The sequence below is a fragment of the Quercus suber genome, unplaced genomic scaffold (genome assembly GCF_002906115.3).
Source record: "Quercus suber isolate HL8 unplaced genomic scaffold, Cork oak 2.0 scaffold_39, whole genome shotgun sequence".
Classification (NCBI taxonomy): Eukaryota; Viridiplantae; Streptophyta; class Magnoliopsida; order Fagales; family Fagaceae; genus Quercus; species Quercus suber.
In genome coordinates this window covers 2,030,286-2,053,712 of record NW_027069504.1, presented here as the reverse complement: position 1 = coordinate 2,053,712, position 23,427 = coordinate 2,030,286, and the positions used below count along the sequence as shown (strand labels likewise).

The following is a 23,427-nucleotide window of genomic DNA, read 5'->3' as shown; positions in this document are numbered from 1 at the left end:
GCTTATTTTTTTAAGTTGACAGGTGGCTTAATTTTAAGGGAGGAACCTAAGATACTGTACCTAAGGTACTGTATCTAAGTTTTGCCCAATCAGAAATATATAGGTCAATTCATATCAAATTCATATCCAAAATTTTCTGTAGGTTATAAGGAAATTAACTGTTGCAACTTAAAAAAAATTTACATGCCAAGTCATTTATGTTTACAAAATATTTATCATAGAGATTCAACAGCTTTTAGACCCCTAAACAACAGGATTAAGCTAGTTAATTAGCCAAGTGATTAACTTGTCAAATTATGCAAATCTAGGTTATTACAATCAAACAATCATATCAAGTATATAGCAGGGAAATATAAATAAAAAAGATATGATGACCAGAAACCACACGATAAAAACTTAGAGAGGATTTGACCTACTATCCTCAAGGTAAACTTGAATCCACTATCTTGAAAGAATCGAAGTTCATACAATAAGACTTACAAGCCCCACCTTGACTTCTTATTCTACCCACTAGTAGAACTTACTGACAGACCACGTGAACTCCGAATCACAGACTCCTTCTTTCTTGATTCTCCAGCAAGACAAGCACCCACTTTTTTTTCTTTAAGTTTCAATGGTAGCAACTTAGTGATCATCAAGGTGTAGATAACATCTCCTCTTTGAAAACCCTAAGTTTGTGTAAAGGAAACTCCTCTAATCTCAAAGAGATTTACACAAAACAGAATATGAGCAACCTCTAAAAGTGGCTAGGTTTGCCTTATATACCTAGGCAAAAACATAAAACCCTAAATTTTAGGAGTTAGGGCTTAGTTGGAATTCTGTAGAAAAAGATTTGACCCGATTTTCGATTGACAAGCTAAGCTTCGATCATATGAACCAGCCGAGAAGCACTATTAATTCCTGCATCATCTTATTCCAACTTTACATAAATAATACAACTTTGAGATGTCTAAACAAGACTAAACAACCTGTTTTATATGGTTTGCCAACATTACACATTAGAGTTCTAAATACATTAACTTCCCCTTAGACCTTAAGTATGTGGGACATTTAGATTTCATGTAACCATACCCTTCACATCCAAAACACTGAGTAGCCATAGAGTTGTTTGAAGATTGGCCAACTTTTTCTCTAGGTTTTTCATTGTAATTAACGTTAGTAGGATCATTCTTCCTAAATTTTCTAGGTTCAGCAGTGTTTGTACCTCTTGTCTTTCTGTTATTATTCCTAAGAAAGTTTCTAAAGTTCTTGGTAAGGTAAGCAATCTTTGTAGCAAAGAGCTCATCATCAAATCCACCAACATCAACATCATCAACAGACTTAAGAGCCATTGATTTGGATTTGTTAGTTTTGGGTAGGTTTAACTCATAGGACTGAAGAGATCCTACAAGTTCATCAACAGGGATAGAGTCCACATCCTTGCTTTCAGTGATGGCAATCACTTTTGGTCTAAAGTCCTCAGTCAAAGATCTAAGAATCTTCCTAACAATTTTAGGTTGATTATAGATTTCACCCAGATTATATGCAGAATTAACAATATCATTCAGTTTAGCATAAAATTCATCAAAAGATTCATCATCAGACATCCTAATGCTTTCAAATCTAGATGTTAACTGCTACAACTTATTAATTTTAACTATGTTAGTGCCTTCATGCACAGTCTGGAGGATTTTCCAAACAGTGTGAGCAACCTCAACATTAGAGATTCTTTTAAATTCCTCCATAGAAACAGCATTAAAGATGACATTCATAGCTTTGCTATTGAACCCAGCTGTTTCTTTTTGAGAAGTTTGTCATTCACTCACAGGAGTAGTGAGCTTTTCCCATCCGTATTCAACGGAGTTCCAGACTCTCTCATCAATAGATTTCAAGAATGTTTTCATCCTTACTTTCCAATAAGCATAATTATTCCCATCAAAGTGAGGAGGAATAATCAGAGAGTGTCCATGTTTCATGACAACAGGGGTCAAGGATCAGCTCAGAGATCAAAAGATCTACAAACAAAGAGCTACCTACTCTGAGACCACTTGAACGGTTTTTAGACCCCCTAATACAACAGGATTAAGCTAGTTAATTAGCCAAGTGATTAACTTAGTCAAATTATGCAAATCTAGATTATCACAATCAAACAATCATATCAAGTATATAGCAGTGAAAATATAAATAACGCAAAGATATGATGACCCAAGAAACCACACGATAAAAACTTAGAGAGGATTTGACCTAACTATCCTCAAGGTAAACTTGAATCCACTATCTTGAAAGAATCGAAGTTCATACAATAAGACTTACAAGCCCCCACGCTCGACTTCTTATTGCTACCCACTAGTAGAACTTACTGACACGACCACGTGTAATCTCCGAATTCACAGACTCCTTCTTTCTTAGATTCTCCAGCAAGTACAAGCACCCACACTTATTTTTCTTTAAGTTTCAATGGTAGCAACTAAGCTGATCATCAAGGTGTAGATAACATCTCTTCCTTGAAAACCCTAAGTTTTGTGTAAAGGAAAACTCATCTAAATCTCACAAGAGATTTACACAAAACAGCAATATGAGCAACCTCTAAAACGTGGCTAAGGTTTGCCTTATATACCTATGGCAAAAACATAAAACCTTAAACATTTTAGGAGTTAGGGCTGAGTTGGAATTCTACGGAAAAAACGCATCTGACCCGATTTTCGATTGATCAAGCCTAAGCTTCGATCGATTGAGCCAAGCCAAGAAGCACTATTAATTCCTGCATCATCTTATTCCAACTTTACATAAATAATACAACTTTGAGCATGTCTAAACAAGACTAAACAACCTGTTTTCATTATGGTTTGCCAACATTACACATTAGAGTTCTAAATACATCAAATCCTAAATCTTTAAAACCTAACAGAGATTAATTACATTATACATATATATATATATATATATACACCTATAGATTTCAACTTTATAAAATCTACTCTATAATGATTACATTTTATTATCATTAGATTAAAACACATTCAAACCTAAGTTTTTTATTCAACACAAAAACACTTTAAATATTGCTTCATAACATTCATTAACCTATCTAATTTCTATGTAAAAAGAAAACAAAGACAAAAAAAAAAAAAAAGGGTTAAGTTGCCATAGAATTTTTCATGCAAATCAATCCCAGTGCATGCATGCTATCATAATAAATAAATAAAATAAATAAAGGATTAAACTTATTCATGTATCACAGAGACTTGACACATGTTCAAAAGGATGGGTATGCATCCACTATCCTTTCTTCTCTTGAGAAGCACATATGTGCGTTAAACCTTTTTCTTTCTCAATCAATCATTGATTGTATGTACGTAAGACACAATTGCACTGGACATAAATGGAAATACCCAACCCTGCCTTTTGAGACTCAAACCCTTTCATGAATTCATGTTATTCAACCAGAACAGACATTGTTAAAAAGAATATATTATTACAATACAAGTTACAACAATTGACTAAGAGGGTCATCAAACATATTTCAAACCTTTAAAACAAGGAAACATAAATAAACAAACATATAATGCATCGACACACTCTAATCCAAAGCTAAATTCTTAGACTTTAGGTCGAGGACGAGGAGGTAGACTTGGAGGTCTGTGAAGTATCAGTACTTGAAGGGTAACCAATTCCATGGCGGTTGTTTGGGAACACCATGAAAACCACACTAGAAATTGCACCAACAATAGGAGGAAGTACCTTGAGCAAAGTCTCCTCAGTGGAATTAGACATGGGATAGAAGCAATTCACAGTTTTCTGATCCAAAAGCACAAGAACCCCAAACACAATCAGTGCAAAAAAGGCATGGACAAAGTCCCCAATCCGAAGCTTGTAAGCCGACAAGTCCACGTTCTTAGAGTCCGCCGAGGGCCAAAGACCCTTCGATGTTGCAATCCCATAATGAGTTTTCTTATCATCTCCAACGTAACTATCAGTGAATGAAGAAAAGAAGCAAGAAAAGCCGCACACAGCGACAAGAATGGCGGTGAGGTACTTGTAGATGGTTGTAGTACAGTCGCCATTGTTGGATAGGACAGGGCTGAGGAATTGGTACAAGAAGACTGTACCAGTTGGGAGGAGCCTAATGAGGTTGCCTAGCCCTGATAATGTTTTGTCTTTGATTGTTGTCTGAGATGAAGACGACGACGACGACTGTGTGGTTTGCTTGACCTTTGAGGCACCCATTTGGGAATTGAAGTTTTTGGTGTGGGATAATATTATTGGAGATTAAAGTTTAAGTGTGTTTGATTTTTGTATTATGGAACTAGCTTGCAAGTATAGCAACTAAATTTTTGGTATATATAGAGAGCAAGATGGAGAGCCTTGCTTGTACGGAAAATTGAAAAGAGTTGGATGCTATTGCTTTTACTTTTCGAAAGGTTTAGCTTCATTCCTAATCCAAGCTTTCAAGATCAGCATACTGTACTTCAAACACTAGTACTCCAAAAATCTTGTCTTGGCAAGGGTTTTAAAAAATAATAATAATAATAAAATCTATATTATTTTATATATTTGCTTATAAATGTACAGTTTTTTTATAAAATTTTTAGATACAAATAAACTATACCAAATCAACAAAAAGCCTCTTCCCTGTAGAGGCAGTTTAAAGTATGACTTATTAAGTCAAGAGCCTCATAGTTTAATTGGTGAAAGTCTAAAAGAAAAATTATTCAAATTGTGGAATTAGTGTCCCATACGCTTGTTAATTTGTAATATATAAGATGAAATGGGCTTTTATTTCTCTCACGCACTTTGTCATGTCCACACTTTTAAAATATGTAATCAGTGCATTAATTATGAATTTTGTATAAAGTTATGGATGTATAATGAGTATAAGAGAGTATTTTCTCAAGATGAAATTATGTATGTGGTATCTACACATAGATTACAAATATGAATGTGGTGTTGCATGTATACTTGTTTAAGATGGAAAATTTTTAATTCCCAATTTCAATTTGCTGTAGGACTGTATTTATTATTTAATTTTTGTAATTTATTAACTTTGATATTTTCGTGTAATTTTCTTTATTTTAGGTTTAGGGCATTTATTTCCTTATTTTTAGGTGCTTTTAATTTTTTCTTTTTTTAAAGTCAAATTTAGTTCCTATTATGGATATGTGTTAATTAGGCTTTATTTTAGAATATATTTTCTTGTCTTTCAAGCTTGTAAACCTTTTTTAGTATATTGAAATTAATAAAAATTTATACTTTTGTTTACTATTTCTTTGGTAGATTTCAGAACTCTTTCTTCTTAAGGATTCAAGGAGGACCCTCGTATACTCGAGATTATTTTAGAAGTAAACGTGTTTTGTTTCTCATTTTATAGAAGTAGATATGTTCTGCTTCTTGAAGCTTCCACATTCCGCATCACAATTGAGTTTAAGTTACATTATATTTTGTATAATAATTAAATTTTTATTTTTTTCGTTACTTTTAGTTAATATTTTTGAAATTGATTTTATGTTCAACATTTTCTATCAATTCAAGCTTTCAGAATTTATTCTGTTACACTAGTAAACAGTACTTCAAAGTTCAAACACTAACCCCCTCACACATTAATAAAAGAGTGGCTTGGAGCTCTCTAGCTAAATCAATCTTGGTTGACCAAACGTGCAGTTATTTTATTTAATTTTTTGGGTGAACCAGTCCAAAGCTTTGTCCAAGCATATACTTTCATAAGGCGTGTGGGGAAACCTATATAATTTCTCCCTTATATTAACAAAAAGATATAGTAAAAAATAGATGCCTCACGCCCATTTTTATACATTTATTCCAATTTCTAAGAATTGCTTGAAAATTTTAGTACACATTATTTACCATGACCCTCATATTCTTAATTCTTATATGTGCAAATTGATGACAGTCTATTCAATTTACGTAATGCTCTATTTCTTTATTTTCCTGGTCAAATAATCAACGTTTGAATACTTAATTGTGTTCAATAAACGTTGCTTTCTCGGTCTCATATCTACAAATTAATGGCTGAATAGTTCATCAAAGTGGCATCTAATCTGTTTCTTGTTTTATTTAGACTTATATCATGTTCAACATGCTTGTTGGAGATATAGTGTGAACAAACGTGGAGAGAATTTGAACCATGGTGGGGTTTCCTGAAAAAGATAGACTAATATATCCATAAGCAATAAGGTTCAGCTACAATATTATGCTAGTCCAATTATGTTGTTTAAGCATACATCGCTATTTTCGACAAGAGTTGCTGTGATTTGAATTTGACTTTACGTACATTACGGACTTAGCCAAAGAAAACCTACATTATACATATTTCAATTGAACAAGAAATGTTATTTTCTATGGTGGTTAGATGGTCTAGATTGTTAACTAACTAAGTTCCACCAGGAAAACCTAGCTACCCATGCAGTTCAACTCCAAACTATAAAGAGTTGGTGCTGAGGTATGTCTAGCCTTTGTTTCAGTTTTTTTACCTTTGCCAAGAAAGTTTTTTTCCACACTCTGTCATAATCTCATTCATAGGAAAGTTTGTACTTTTCAAGAGAATGCTAGTAACAGCGAAGCCTATCCAATTTCCAACCACGACTGGAGTTTACTTTATCTTTTTCCCTACATCTAGCAAATAATAAGCAATCACTTGGGAATTTAAGACAATAAGACATCTGCTGAGCACAAAAAATTTCCAAAAGATGCATGACATGATGAGCCAGAAAATATGAGAAGCATACCGAAATGGTTAATTAAGCAAGTTGCAGATGGAAACAACAATAAGTCTGATCTTGGGATTTTGTCCTTTCCAATCAAGCACAGGTCTATCATGGAGGTGTTACTCGCAAAAATGCAACGTGGTGGGCAATATTTTTCAAGATCAGAAAAATTTGTTGCTTTTAAAGAGGCATTAACATCCTATTCCAAGCATCAACAACAACTACTGAAAAGCCCCAGTTTCTTAAAAAACAACAATGACAAAGCTAAACTGACTTAATCTCTTTAGTCTAGGTGTAAGTTAGTTTGGAATCTAATTGTTTTGATAGTTTTGTATTCTTTTATCGAGTGGGAAGCACATATGTTTCATGCAATGACTTTAAATTTTTTATCACTACTATGCATTGCGTAACTTGTGTTATTGTTCCATGGTTTGACTCTAGTTGAGTGTGCAACTTGTGTTATTATATATTCAGTCAATTGGTTTTTAGTCTTACATGCTTAACATATTTGGATGATCAATCTCATGTTTGATTTGTCATTGTAGATATTTGATGGCTGTTGGTTTATGGTGAAAGTATGGGTTGTAAATGTTCTATTGATATACTTGATCAATATTTTTTTTACACTGTCTGTATCTCATGTATTTAATATGTTAGTTTAATGTTTTTAGAAAACACAGGTATGTTTGTCGAGTGCATCAACTTAATCTCTTTAGTCTAGGTGTAAGCTAGTTTGGTCTGTTTTCCTGAACTTTCACTATATATAGTACTTGAGTCTGAATTAGAGTGTTTTGTCAAGAAATTACCAATGGGGGAGTTTGTTAAGATTCTTAAATATTGGCTAAAAGCTTTATTTCTAATTGTTTGGTTTTGAATTAGTAATGTAATAAGTGGTATTAAGGCTGGGTTAAAGATTCTGTTACCGTATACAAGAAAGTCAATTCCGGTTGTGCAAAGTTTAGTCTTGGTTGTGGGAAATTTGAGGTCTCGGTTGTGCAAACTCAAGCTTGGTCGTGCGAGATTCAAACATAAACTCTTTGTAACTCTTAGTCAACCGAGACCCTATTACATAAAATTTCGAGATTTACTCTAAGAGCTGGCTTTGTGAGAACCTCTAGCCCAAACTCTACACATATATACAGTATAAGCCCTATGTTGACCCTAATCTCTAGAGAAGGAAGAAGAGTATCAAAATACAAAGAAAAACCCATAGAACCCATTCTTGTCTTCTAACCGAGAGATCTATTTTGCAGTTGGTGATTGTCTTGTAGTGATGGATCATATATTGTAAAGAAGGAAATTGGATCAACAGTTGCAGCAAGAGAGAAGCCCAGATACAATGTCTAATTACTTGTATTGGAGGTCTTGTAAGTTAGCCTGTGATAGGTCACAAACTGAATGACCCCTTGTGATTATACCAATTAATTAATTAGCCAAGTTATTAATTAATCAATTAATCATGCTAACGCGTAGAAGCACAAACAAATCACCAATAAACTAAATATGCAGCGGAAATTAAATAACACAGTGATTTGTTTACGAATAGAGAAAAATCTCGCGGCAAAAACCCCACCGGGTGATTTTCAGGTCATCACTCTCGAAACTCTACTATTATCAAATCAAGCGGTTACAAATAAAGGAATCCTAAGTACCTTACCAACCTACAGTTAAACCCTTATCTCAATACCCAATTGGACTTGATTTGTAGTGACAATTCCCACCTTTGATGCACGGCTCCCAAGTACGTGACTAACCAATGCGCGGATCCTAGTACGCGACTTCAAACACCAACTTAAAAGGAGAGGTTGGCTGCAAAGTTTTTCAGTTCATTCTACACGATAAAGATCAGGAAGATGCTTGGTCACAAAACCCTTTGGTGCAAATACACAGCAACTTCTTCAGAGAAGATGAACTAGGTCAAGAACTTCGTCTTTAATCACAATTTGCTTGAATAGAGATTGCTCAATACTTTTGCAACTTGTATACATCTTGACGGCTCTTAAAACAATCATTTTATATGTTTAGGATTTGGAGAAAAGAATGCCCAAAAGCATATTCACGGATCCTAAGGAAATCAGATCAGAAAATCTGATTTTATAAATCTCGACAAATAACAGGTGTCGAGGTAGCTATCGAGCAGGTGTCGAGTTTTAATGAATTTGCACCTCAGCTTGATTTTTCTTGGACAAACTTAATGACTTCAACACTTGATCTTGAAACCTTGTTTCTTGAAGTATTAAAAACACCTAGAACTACCCAAATACAAGTAGAGTGCGTTTTGTCAAAAGATTCGTCAATTTACATAAATAAGTGACATATGTTCTTGACAAGTGAAAACACATATGTCCTAACAGCCTGTATCGCAAATTTTCATAGTAACTACTTGGACTATAAATTACAATTTTATTAAAATTGGTAGCAAGTCATTGTGAAACTATTTATATGTAATGAATAGTTTGGAGCATAGTTTTCCTCCATCTTGGTTCATAGCTCCAGCATTGTCTAGCAGGCTTTTGCCCTCTTATCTTTCGGATTTTTCCTTCTTCATTTTGTGTGTGTGTGTGTGTCGGTTAGTCACCAATCTATATGTGGCATAGATAATAATAATAATAATTTGACATTTTAGCTTGGGATTAGGCGATGAAGCTACTGAAGTTAGTCAAATTTTCATTCCATCAAATTTGTGGTTGGATCATATTTTAGATCTCCCTGCGGCACACTTTCTATATAGCATCTATTATCTTTATATCGAAAATGCAATGCCGTGTAAAGACAAAATGCAACTAATATCAAAAGGGTTGAAATATGATGGATCGATATTTACATTCATGGCTATTATTGACTTCCTGCCTATGCTCCTACTTCCCCCTTTTTTTTTTCTTCTTTTTTCTTTTTTGTCCTCTTTATGCCGTCCACGTTTTTGGAACGTTGAAAATGGTTTCAATTTATTTTATTCTGATGGGGGAGAGGAAAATTTATTATAGTTGTAATTATTAATTTACAATTCGACAATTGGGGGAAGGAGGATTTGAGTTGGAGAATAATTGTGGAAGCATGTTATGGTGTTATTAAAAGCAAATAATTCTTGAATGCGAATTTTAACAAATTCATTGTTGGATTACATTATTTTTGTGCAATCTCCATTCTTGCAAAATTTTAAGATGATTAAATATCAACAGTCATGTTATCAATTAATCAATTTTTTTTTAGTTTAAAATAATAAATTATAGATGAGTTTATGAATCGAATAGTAAATAACAACTAATTAGCATAAATATTTGTATGCATGTTAAGAACATATAATCCAACGGTAAAATTTTTAAAATATAAATTCAATAACAAATTATTAAATAATGTAAAATTACTTAAAGTTATATCATTTAATAATTTTTAATTGAATGCAAATTTTAACAAATCTATTGTTGTATTACATTATCTTCATGCATTCTACATGCTTGCAAAATTTAAGATGATTAAATAACAATAATCATGTCATCAATCAATCAAGTTTTTGTAGTTTAAAATAATAAATAAAAAATGGGTTTATGAATCAAATTGCAAGTAACAACTGATTGACATGAATATTGGTATGCATATAGAACACATAATTCGACAGTGAAAATTTTAAAATATGAATTCAATAACAAGTTATTGGGTGGTGTAACATTACTTAGAGTTATATCGAGTGTAACTTTAAATAATGTTACACCACTTAATATTTTTTTAATTGAATGTGAATTTTAACGATCCATCGTTAGATTACATTATTTTTATGCATTCTCCATGTTTGCAAAATTTCAAAATGATTAAATATCAATAGTCATGTCATCAACCAATTAAATTTTTGTAGTTTAAAACAATAAATTAAAGATGAGTTTATGGATCAAATGGTAAATAACAATTGATTGGCATGAATATTGGTAGGTATGTTAACAACATATAGAACATATAATCTGATGCTATTTTTAAAATATGAATTCAATAACAAGTTATATCACTCAATATTTTTTAATTGAATGTGAATTTTAACAAATCTATTGTTAAATTACATTATCTTCGTGCATTCCCCATACCTGCAAAATTTAAGATGATTAAATATCAATAGTCATATCATCAATCAATCAAGTTTTTGTAGTTTAAAATAATAAATTAAAGATGAGTTTATGGATCAAATTGTAAATAACAACTGATTGGCATAAATATTGGTATGCATATAGAACACATAATCCGATGGTGAAAATTTTAAAATATGAATTTAATAACAAGTTATTGGGTGGTGTAACATTATTTAGAGTTACATTGAGTGTAACTTTAAATAATGTTATACCACTTAATATTTTTTTAATTGAATGTGAATTTTAACAAATACATCATTAGATTACATTATCTTTATGCATTCTCCATGCTTGCAAAATTTTAAAATAATTAAATATCAATAGTCATATCATCAACCAATCAAATTTTTGTAGTTTAAAATAATAAATTAAAGATGAATTTATAGATCAAATGATAAATAACAACTAATTGACATGAATATTGGTAGGTATACTAACAACATATAGAACATATAATCTTATGCTAGGATTTTTAAAATATGAATTCAATAATAAGTTATTAAATGATGTAACATTGTTTAAAGTTACATCAAGTGTAACTTGAACCCTATATATATATATATATATTAGGATAAATTTTAAGTACAGTACTTATGTGCTGTTCTTTAGATTTCCTTTTTAAGATTTTGCCATATAGACTTTTCCTCATATGATAAAAGTGTATTTTTTAATTAATTAGCCACATGGTTGAATCTTAAGAGAGAAATCTAAGGAATAACACTTAAGATATTGTATCTAAATTTTGTCTTAATTATTATTTATACATAGACAATGAGGAAGGGGATGATGGGACTCAAACTACATATATGGGGCAACATAAAAAACACCATTGAGATCATTTAACCTACCTACATTTATATATAATACTATTAGTTGTGAGATTAAATTCAATAATTAACAACATATAAAAGTCATTATTTATTTGTTAAACACTCCAATAATAACCACAACTATACATATATATATATATACTCTCATTAAAACTCTAATATGAAAATTAGAATTCATATAATTAGAAAATTAAAACTCAACCTTGTTGTGCAAATTATAAAAACCCAACTTGTAGAGACAGGGGCAAAGCACTGAGATGCCATCGGAGCTCGCGCCACATAGCTTTCTCAAGCTACTCTAAAATTTTAGTCGAAATCTCTTTATCTATAATATTCATGAGAATTCTGGGTAGAATTAATTTTTTGTTTGCAATTGCTAATGACTAATGAGATAAATCTCTTTAGCGGCATCTTCTGAATTAGGCAAGCTAGGCTGGTTGATTATTACAAGTTGAGTTAAGTCTCCCAATGCAATTACGTTTTCTCACTTTTGGAATGTAAACGCAAAGCAAACGAATTAAACAACTCTATATTAGGTAATAATAGACTTTTAATCAAAGAATTTAATGCGGCACAATAACATTGAATTGTATAAATGGGAACTTTTACTTCAAATCCTTACATATCAATGATGTCATACGGTGAATCAGAAATATATAGGTCAATTCACATCCAAAATTTTCTATAGGTTATAAGGAAATTAACCGTTGCAGCCCAAAACAAATTTACATGCCAAGTCATTTATGTTTACAAGAATATTTATCATAGATATTAATTACATTATATATATATATATACACACTATAGATTTCAACTTTATAAAATCTACTTGTATCCAAAAAAAAAAAAAAACTTTATAAAATCTACTCTATAATGATTACATTTTATTATCATCAGATTAAAACACTAATTCAAACCTAAGTTTTTTATTCAACACAAAAACACTCTAATTAAATATTGCTTCATAACATTCATTAGCCTGTCTAATTTTTATGAAAAAAGGAAACAAAGAAAAAAAAAGGTTAAGTTACCATAGAATTTTTCATGCAAATCAATCCCACTGCATGCATGCTATCATAAAAATAAATAAAAAAAATAAAGGATTAAACTTGTGCATGTATCATGGAGACTTGACACATGTTCAAAAGGATGGGCATGCATCCACTACCCTTTCTTCTCTTGAGAAGCGCATACATGCGTCAAACCTTTTTCTTTCTCAATCAATCATTGATTGTATGTATGTAGGACTCAATTGCACTTGTAGAAGTCCGTTGGTGGACATCCTTGGTGGGATTGACCCTCCACACGGTCTGGTAAGAACGGCTAGAGCTTATGTCAAACTGGCGCCTTGCTTAAGGGTGTAATATAATTATAAAAGCCCTCATTTTTGTTAAAAAAAAAAAAAAAGACTCAATTGCACTGGACATAAATGGAAATACCCAACCCTGCCTTTTGAGACTCAAACCCTTTCATGAATTCATGTTATTCAACCAGAACAGACATTGTTCAAAAGAATAAATTATTACAATACAAGTTACAACAATTACCTAAAAGGGTCATCAAACATATTTCAAACCTCTAAAACAAGGAAACATAAATAAACAAACATATGATGCAACGACACACTCTCATCCAAGGCTAAATTCTTAGACTGTAGTCGAGGACGAGGAGGTAGACTTGGAGGTCTGTGAAGTATCAGTACTTGAAGGGTAACCAATTCCATGGCGTTTGTTTGGGAACCACGTGAAAACCACACTAGAAATTGCACCAACAATAGGAGGAAGCACCTTGAGCAAAGTCTTCTCGGCGGAATCAGACAAGGGATAGAAGCAGCTCACTGTTTTCTGATCCAAAAGCACAAGAACCCCAAACACAATCAGTGCAAAGAAGGCATGGACAAAGTCCCCAATCCGAAGCTTATAAGCCGACAAGTCCACGTTCTTAGAGTCCGCCGAGGGCCAAAGACCCTTCAATATTGCAACCCCATAATGAGTTTTCTTATCATCTCCAACGTAACTATCAGTGAATGAAGAAAAGAAGCAAGAAAAGCCGCACACAGCTACAAGAATGGCGGTTAGGTACTTGTAGATGGTTGTAGCACAGTCGCCATTGTTGGATAGGACAGGGCTGAGGAATTGGTACAAGAAGACAGTACCAGTTGGGAGGACCCTAATGAGGTTGCCTAGCCCTGATAATGTTTTGTCTTTGATTGTTGTCTGAGACGACGACGACGACTGAGTGGTTTGCTTGGACTTTGAGGCACCCATTTGGGAATTGAAGTTTTTGGTGTGGGATAATATTATTGGAGATTAAATTTAAGTGTGTTTGATTTTGTGTTATGGAGCTAGCTTGCAAGTATAGCAACTAAGTTTTTGGTATTTATAGAGAGCAAGATAGAGAGCCTTGCTTGTACGTAAAATTGAAAAGAGTTGGATGCTATTGCTTTTAGCCTTTTACTTTTCGAAAGGTTGAGCTTCAACCCTAATCCAAACTTTCAAGATCAGCATACTGTACTTCCAAACATACTCCAAAAAGCTTGGGTTGGCAAGGGTTTTTTTCTTAAATAATAATAAAATCGTTATTACATTATTTATTTGGAGTTGTAACAAATCCTAAAGGACCCAAAAGCATTTGATTTTTTTTTTTTGATTGAACTAGTCAAAAGTTTAGTACAAGCATACGCTTTGATGAATCGTGTGGGAAAACCTATAATATCTTGTTTATAACTAACAAAAAGATTGTATTAAATTCAAAAAATATTGATATCTTGGCCGTGCTTATTGGTACATATATGACATTATATTAATCTAAAGACTTTTTTTAATAGTGATTGATGTTCATATTTACATTAATTATAAGCTTGGATTTATACTTCAAGGATTGATTGAAAATTTTAAATACATTTTAATTGTGTCTCTAATAGGTGCAACTCGACGAGGACAGTTTGTTCTCTTTACAGAATGCTGTATTTCTTTAATTGTTTTCCTGGTCAAATAATGGTGTTTGATGTATGAAGTGTTCATCATTCGGATAAGAAGAAATAGGTGTTTTGTACTTTTGTATTCACAAAAATAAGAGAGGAAATATGAACTTCATGCTGTGTTCGAAGAACTTCATCACGCCTAAAAATGACTCAAATTGATAATTCAAAGTCGTGCCAAATTAATCTGCTAATTGTTTGTTTTCTTTAGAATTAGCCTTATGTTAAACATGCGTGCCAGATGATATATATATATTTTTTGACTGGGTGCGAGTGTCAAAAAAGATGAAGAATTTGAAGTTTTGAACCATGGCGGCCTAACCTGAAAAAATAGACTGATATCTACTAGCAACGAGGCTCAGCTACCAGTATGCAGAGTCCAACCTTATTGTTTCATGGTCCAGTTCTTGGAAAAGAGTCGTGGAATGAATTTTGTTTAGTAAATTCTATTCATGCATCTTTCTACATAAACAAAAACAATAACAAACAAACAAATCCTTAGTTCCAAAATTTTGGAATTGACTATAAATTCTCTTTTACTCTCCTAATTGACATGTCATTTTTTTTCTTCTACTAATGTGATTTTTTGTTTTCTTCTACTCATTCTTTCCTAGTGCATTAGTTGTTCTCTTTTGAATATTATCGAACCATTTTAGGTAAGGGCGGAGCTAGAGCTTGAAGTTAGGGGGGCAGCTTTACTACTTATTGTGTGTGACTACTTCAGCCTCTAGCTCTTTTACTTAACTACTAAAGGTTTTTTTTAATTAATTAATTATTTATTTTTGCTTTTTATCTGTACAATTGCTATTGGTTAAGGAAAAAATAATTTTGTTTTAAATTTTTTAAATTGCTTTTAAGCTATTATTGGTAAATTTTGTTATTGAGCTAATTTTTTTTTTTTTTGGCTTGTATATTTTGTTTTAGATTTTAGGTTTATAAATTTTTTATACCCTTTAAAATGAAGAAAATGCTAAAATTACAAATGAGCCCAAATGCAAACCTATAAGAATTTATTACCTCAGAAGTTTGTAAAAATGTTGTAAAAAAGTTTGTAACTATAGCATTGTTCTGAAAAGAAATAATTATATTTTTAAGGGGAGCAAAGTGTAATTTTATAGAATAAAATTGTTAAAACTTATACCTATATATATGCTAATATTTTTTTACAAAAAAATTAGGAGGGGTCATTGCCCACCCATGGTCAAAGTCTCCCTCTGTCCATGGTCTTAAGCGACTCTTTTTCATTTTTTCATAAATAGGAGTTATCATTATCTTTAAGTGATTTTTTTTTCATTTTAAATCCTATATTTTCTAGTATTTTTACCTATCTATTTTAATATTCTCAATTCAACTATATTTATTTTATAAATAAGTTGCTTCTTACTTAACAGCATAACATGCATGCAATACCATAAAGCATAGTTGGTCGAATCCCAAACTTATAAATTTTTCCTTTTAACTTTAAAGGTATTCTACGTACGTACATCATGAGAATTACTACGAAATGATTTTACATATGCCTCAATTTTTGTATCATTATGCTCATTTATAAATTTTTGAGCCACCAATTTTAGCTTCCTCAGTCAAGTATTACAAGCCAGGTGAAATGAGCAAGGTTTGGCAACATTTGGTGTATATTAAAAGGTGTGTATTTCAGCAAAGATTTACATGTGACTTTGGGAATCACTTTATGAATACTATAACCTAAACGACCATTCAGAGAAAGATATTTTCGTGGAGAAAAGGATTTTCTTAGTGGGTTTTTGCTGGTCAGTTTTGGATAATACGTGATTGAATTGGGAATTGTGATACCGTTGGTTTGAAAGCTATAGAGCAGAAGACCATACAATTAATGAAAGAGAATCTCTCTCTCTCTCTCTCTGCGTATTTTCTTTATTGTTTTTACTTGGGTTATTATGGTTATATTTATTTTTGGGCACAGAAGGAAGCCCAAGCACAAATGGCCCACTTCTGGTATGTTGACCAGTTTTTTTTTACTCCAAATCATTGAATGTATTCAAATATTTCAACAAGTTTTGGTTTGGGTCAGAGGCCCTATTTTGGTCTTCCATGTAGACCAAGAGTGTGATGGCTCTTCATGGGCTTATTCACGTTCAATCAGCCTACTGATTTCCTGTGTTCATCTGCTTTAAGGTCCTTTTGTTTTTTCTGTTGGGTTTTGCTTGCTAGATCTAAAATAAAGATAAAATAAAATAAAATAAATAATAAACAATAAAAAATAAAAAATTGACCCCAACTGAGTAGGTGTTTTATCCATACTACTCTAGGGGCTTCTAAGCCGTGGATTTCAAGTTGTAGACTTTATGCTGGCTTCCAATCTGTGGATTTTAAAGTTGTTAAAAATGAGTATATTATTTCTATTTGATTAATTTGTTAAATTTTAGGCATTTTTTTCTTTCTCACTGAAACTTAACTTGCAAATAGATACTAGAGGAAGTTGCTAAATTTTAGGACATTATCCCTATCTAATTAATTTGTTAAATAAAACCCACAAGCTCCTAAATTTTAGGTATTTCTTTTTACGAATTACCACTTTTATTTGGAATTCAAATTAACTCTCACTAAAGTGTAACTTGCACATAGATGCTAGAGGAAGTTGCTAAAAATTAGGACATTATCCCTATTTGATTACACAACTCATTCACATAGGTTCTAGAGAATATTGCTAAAAATTAGGACATTATCCCCATCTGATTGCACAACTCACATAAATACTAGAGGATGTTGCTAAAAATTAGGACATTATTCCTATTTGATTACACAACTCACATATAGTGTAGTAATTTCAAATTATAATGGACGCAAATTATTAACTTTTATCAAAAAATAGAAAATCCTATGCTCAGAGGCTAGATATTATTATCATAAAAACTGATTCAAAACTGAGTAAGTGTTTTTCCCTTCTTTTACTTCTAGTTTGATGCATTTCATTCATATCTAAAATTGTATTTATAGACTTACAGAAAAATTGATGAGTTACTTTACTTTTAAGGGATAGTCCTCTCCCGTTTAAATTTTGCATCTTTGTTGTTAACTTAGCTGCGAATTTAAATCTTGCCCCAAAACTTTTGGTCCTTTGATTATTATGTACTTAGCTGAGCTGTTAGTTTCCTATTACTGATTTTTTATTATTATATTTTGTTCTAAAAATAAATTAAACCAAATCAAGCAAACTAATAATTTGACTTTTCAAGTTTGCAAATAGTAATTTTCAACCCTCCAATCTCGGGTTCGGATTATTTGTACACGTCGGGTAATGGCCGATAATTTAGACTTTTCAACGAGCTAAAAAATAGTCTTCCTAACACATCTGAAAGGGCCATCTCACTTAACCTAACATCTTGCTCAAGAGTCAAGACACTTTGTTCAACTCTTCCTAGAAAAATTCATTCAAAGATAACATAAGACACGCTATTATTGTAGAAAAAAATTAACAATCTTGCCATAAAAGACAAGGATTAATTTGTCATTAAGAACCTTTGAATGAGACTAGGTCTATATCATATAGAGTTTGACATACCTATACCTCTAATACTTTTTTATCAAACATCTCATTTTATTTTAATGTGGCTCAATAATTAAATAAAATGTAGAAATTAAAACTCACTACTATTTACTATTGTATATTTAAAACTACAAAATATGTCCAGTTAAAAAAATACTTGACATAAGCCAAACCCTATCATATATAACCCAACACTTTTTTTTTCTTTTTTCTTTTTTTTTCTTTTTCTGTTTTTGGAGAAGTATATATAGCCTTCAACTTATGGAAATGTATTGCAATAGATTTTTTTATATGGAACAAAGTTTAGCTACAAACTTAGTAGTAACCTTAGGTAACAATCAACAATACCAAGATGGCATATGTCTACTTATTTTGCTAACTTAAATAATACTCATGACAGGAACATATGTCAATTTCTTATTGCTAGTTCTTAATCCAAGTTTGTATCCAAACTCCTGTCTATTCATATGTAAGAATCAATGAGCCCCAAAATCACAAAATTCTGACCCTTGAACCTGATTTAAAGCTAGTGCATCTATGAGCTGGGTTTGAAGTCTTGTCCACACACATCTGGGGGAAAATTTGTCACTACTTCTATCTTTCAAATTGACTATAGATGAGTTCATATGAACATAATAATAGACCACTCAAGATTTTTTTTTTTTCCCCTAACAAAGAACATCCCAACATGTTTCCCCATTTCGTAGAAACACTCAGATAACATTTTTTTTTCCCCCAAACAAAAACTATAGAACTAGTTGAGCATTATTAAATTGGTTGAAGAATGTTTTATTAATCAGAAGTAATTTGCTCAAATTGTTCCAGCTTCAATTGTTTAAAATTCATTTGAATCTGAATTATTGAAACAAATAATATTTAACCCTCACAGGCCCCAGCCCCCATCTCCTCCTATAGAAAAGTATATATATATATATATATATACACACACAAAAATATATCAAATCAAATAAAGACCACACCAGAAATATTTTGGATGTCTCTATAAAGTCTAAACCAATGGAATCAATATACGTACACATTTTAGGTCGGGGGCCATCAATATGGACGAAAAAGTCTAGCTGTCATTTGGTACCCTAAGATGTGGAGGGCACCACACGATATCGTGGAGACAACAATTAGATGAAAGAAATCAGTGTAGGACCCCAGTTCCCTTCTCACCACACAATCACAAAAAATCATTGAATTTTTTCCCAAAAGAAAAAATATCTGGAAAACAAAAATGCCAAGCATATTCCCTTGGGCCCCAAAATGCAATTATTTAATTCTTATTATTTTTTATTAAAAAAAAAAAAACCCAAAAAGCACTTTCTTTTTCTTTTGGTAACCAACCCCACAAGGCCACAACCACAAAGCACAAAGTCACAAACCGACCATAATTTTCATCATCACATCTTTAACATCATCACCTATTTGGTATTGAAATTTCAAGTCATTTTTGGCAAGTCTGGAATTTTAAAGATAGCTTNGAAAAAAAAAGTCTTCTTCTACTAGATAAAACTACAGAGAAATTTTTCATTTCTTTGTTTTTGTAAATCTTCACTATTTTTCGCTCTGTTTTTGTGTAATTTATAGAGAAAATTGATTTGAAGCTATGGGGACGGAGATCTTGCGGCCGCAGGATTGTTTGATCGAACGGATTAGAGTTCCACAGCCGGCGGTTTGTTATCGCCGGAGAAACTATGGAAACCCTAACTTTAACTATCCTAACACTAGATCTAGCCGGAAACCGGCGGTCCGGCAGGAGAAGCCGGAGAAGAAGAGGTATGTCACCATGGTGGAGCCGTCGGTCTCGAAGAGGTCGAGCTCTGCGGACGATCTGCGAGTGGCGAAGACCGGTCCGGCGATGGAGAAGGTGACGATTTTGAGAAGAGGCGAGTCGTTGGACTCAAGATCAAGAGCGAGTCTAGGAAGGAAGGTGGTGGTGGTGGTGGTGGTGAAGGTTTGGTCGTGACGTCGACGGAGAGGCTAGGTCCGGCGCCGGAGATGGTGCCGAAGCAGATCCGGATTGTGGATCCTAGATCTCCGTCGCCTCCTACTCCACCTCCGATGATGAGAAAGTGCGACATGTACGCCGGATCGGCGTTCGCGATGTCTCCGGCGCCGAGCTCGCTTCCGCTACCGTCGTTCTCGAAGAAAAAACAAGTAGTTTCCGGCATCGTCGTCGACGACTCGGCCACCAGAGACCTGAGGCGTTTGCTTCGTCTCGATTTGTGAGATCATTTTCAAAAGCAAGTTTAACACAGAAGAAAATCCGGTTTTCGTGCCTTTAACCCGGTTTCAAAATTAGATCCGGATCTTAACCGATCCGGATCCGAATCCGTTTCACCTTCTCTCTCTCTCTAGAACCGTCTCTTTGGTTTCGTCTCTGTTAAGTAAATTTCGAACTTCAAGGTCAGAACTGTCCGTGATTTTTTTAAACGGAGGGTAGATCTGGAAATCGTGAAAATTATGGTGGCGAAGAAAAAAATTATTATTAGATTATGGGTGTTTTATTTGTAATTTCTTGGGGTTGATTATGGGTAATATGGGTAATTTAGGGTTGTTTATCTGGGATATATAATTGAAGGAGGGGTTGATTTGTAATTTGGGAAAAATAGTTTGGGGTTTGTTCTGCTCTGTTGTGAATTTGTGAGAGGGCTTTTGTGTACCCTATTGTATTGTAAAGTAAGATAAAACATTAGGGGGAAAAACTTGGGAAGGGGTTTAATTTTTTTTTGGTTTTAATTTGTGTTAGGTGTTGTTTAGTTCAGTTGTGTACTTTTTTTTCTTGTTCTTTGTTATGTTATAGCTTGTAAGTAAAGGGGGGTTGTTTATGTATTCCATTTTTAATACAAGATCTGTTAGAATGTTTTGTAATGGGGGAATCTGTTGTGTCTTTTTTAAAGTTCTATTTCATGGTTGCAAGACTCTTGGTGATGATGGTTTAACTTTGAAGCTATCTTTAAAATTTTTTTTTTTTTTGGGTTGGTGTTTTTTTCTGCTCTGCTGAAATTGGGTCTGTTTTTTGCTATGGGTGTTTGTAGGTGAGAGGGCTTTATATAAAGGAGAGAAAATGAGGAAAAAGTGGGAGTATGGGTTGGGTATGAGCGAGATAGATAGGAAAAAAATAGAAAGAGAAAGCTTCGTACCCACCTTCGTTTTATCCACGCGTATTCGCCTGCCACGTTTGATTTTACATAACAAGTGGGTGACCAGACTGGGTCTCTCTCTCTTTTGCTTTGAACCAAAAAAAAAAAAAGGAAATTGTACAATAATGTCTCTCTCTCTCTCTCTCTCTCTCTCATGCAATAATCCATCTCACTTTACCCTAGAATAAATTTTTATTAGTACTCGTTCACATATCATTGACAACTTGTCAATAGTTGTCTGAGTTGTTCTAGAATTGCATCTGTTTTTTTAGTATAATTTTATAATAATTCTGATGTGATAAATTATAAATTTTACTTGTCGCTTTTATAGAAACTTATTATTTTTCTCTTTGTCACTCATTGTCTACTACGTTCTAATTTTAGGTAAAAAAGAAACAGTGTTCCTATATTCTCTCTAATTTTCTTAGAAATGGAGTGTGTATTGGGGGTGGGCCGACCTAGTTTACTGTTACGATGGAAGGAATTGGTTTGGTGGTTTGATTTCATTGGACTCGTTACGATAATAATATGTTTCTACTTTTAGTCATGTGTCGTCAACGTAATAGGTCCAATTATACTTTAGCTAAGTATAATTATTCAGAAGCAATATCTCATGTGTCCGACACATACAAAAATTTTGCCATTATTTATGTGAGTCGAGAACTTGAGATAAATAAAATCTTTAATTACAATTGAATGGAGAAGTTCTTATTACTTCTTGTATATATATCAATGATAACTTGTCAATATTTGTTCCAGAATCACAACTTTTTGTTTATTCTAATTTTATTACAAATCTAATATGGTAAATTATATATAGTTAGAGCATTTGCATCCCAAAACACTATTCCATTCTATTTTACCATCTCAAAAAGTTACTTTATTAATTACATCATACAATTTTACAATACTTTCAGCGTTTCAACTTTTATTTTACAAAACAATATATTAAAATAATATTTTTACACAATAAAATAATATACTCAAAACCTAAATAAAAACAAAAACCTGGTGAGAGATAGAGGAATTAATAAAGTAAGTAAATAAATTTTTTTTTTAGCATCGAGCTACAGTGCAATTCTATTTTTAGAATTGCACTCACTATTGCAAATTTTTTTGCAATAATTGGTTTTTACAAATCTAAATGTGTGAGAAGTTTTAGACTTTTATACTAAATTTTTTTTTCATATAACATATGTCATTTCCAAGGTAAATGTCCTTAACATAAAATTACTATTTTCCCTTTATGAAGTTTTATCTGCCAAGTCAGAATTACCGTAAAGCAGCAAAACAAAAATTCAAGCATTCATACATTCTCTCTCACTTTCTTAGAAATGGTGTGTTATTATAGTGGTGGGGCGACCTGGTTTGCCGTTACGACGGAGTTAGTTTGGTGATTTGTTTGTAATTTGGGGTTTTGCTTGGCTGTCGGCGTCTGGCACCAATTACGAGGTTGACGTCGTTAAATCTGGGGATGGAGGGTAGGGTTAGTTGTCGTGTTTCTATCTTTTCGATGGAAATAAAAATTATTTTTTGGGTGGGTGGGGACCACGTTGAGGTAGCCGTATGATGACCAATAATAGTCATATATAAATATATTAGTCTTTTGGATTGGGTTTGGGTGCTTTCTGGTGAGCCAAACAACTTCACAGGGTTTGTTTACTCCCTATATATATATATATATATATAATCAACAAATAAAAATCTTGGCATGTCGGAATTAATTAATTAATAATGAAGAATTAAAAGGTGTTCTTCATTCTTTATTTGGCCAAATGATTAAAAAAAAGGTTCAACAAGTGTTTTTAGTGTAATTGTTTACAAATTATTACTTTAGAAAATTGTTATTTTGCAAATTTTGGTGTTGGATTACATGTTCTTCTCTTTTTTAATATATATGTCAAATTTACGGATTGATCAAAATGCTATTTGTTATATAATATGTCAAATCTTGATTTTTATCATTTTTCTAAATGAGAAAAGCATTGATCTCTTATTATCTTGATATTTTGAAAATATGATATAGTAAAAATTAGGGGTGGTAAAGTAAGCCTAAACCCATTTGCCTGCCCAAAATCACCGACTCTAATTGAACCAAAATCCACCAAATTATTAGTTGGGTTAAATGA

General features: G+C 32.5%; 3 protein-coding genes across 3 annotated transcripts; 1 reads left to right on the top strand and 2 right to left on the bottom strand.

Moving 5' to 3' along the window:
- Nucleotides 1-3,362: 3,362 nt before the first annotated feature.
- LOC112014204 (protein DMP2) lies at nucleotides 3,363-4,293 on the bottom strand. The gene has a single exon (XM_024046584.2). It carries the CDS (start codon nucleotides 4,204-4,206, stop codon nucleotides 3,586-3,588), a length of 621 nt encoding a protein of 206 aa, XP_023902352.2. The 5' UTR covers nucleotides 4,207-4,293; the 3' UTR covers nucleotides 3,363-3,585.
- Nucleotides 4,294-13,093: 8,800 nt separating this feature from the next.
- On the bottom strand, nucleotides 13,094-14,048 carry LOC112014201 (protein DMP2). The gene has a single exon (XM_024046582.2). The coding sequence runs from the start codon at nucleotides 13,908-13,910 to the stop codon at nucleotides 13,290-13,292; it is 621 nt and encodes a 206-aa protein (XP_023902350.1). The 5' UTR covers nucleotides 13,911-14,048; the 3' UTR covers nucleotides 13,094-13,289.
- Nucleotides 14,049-19,642: 5,594 nt separating this feature from the next.
- Nucleotides 19,643-21,026, top strand: LOC112014217 (uncharacterized). Its single transcript, XM_024046595.2, is given in 2 exon segments — nucleotides 19,643-20,116; nucleotides 20,119-21,026. Coding segments are annotated over 2 exon segments (621 nt in total). The 5' UTR covers nucleotides 19,643-19,761; the 3' UTR covers nucleotides 20,385-21,026.
- The last annotated feature ends 2,401 nt before the right edge of the window (nucleotides 21,027-23,427 follow it).

Bases quoted from the DNA above. Each gene is read 5' to 3' on its own strand.
- LOC112014204 (XM_024046584.2), bottom strand. From the start codon at position 4,206: ATGGGTGCCTCAAAGGTCAAGCAAACCACACAGTCGTCGTCGTCGTCT.
- LOC112014201 (XM_024046582.2), bottom strand. From the start codon at position 13,910: ATGGGTGCCTCAAAGTCCAAGCAAACCACTCAGTCGTCGTCGTCGTCT.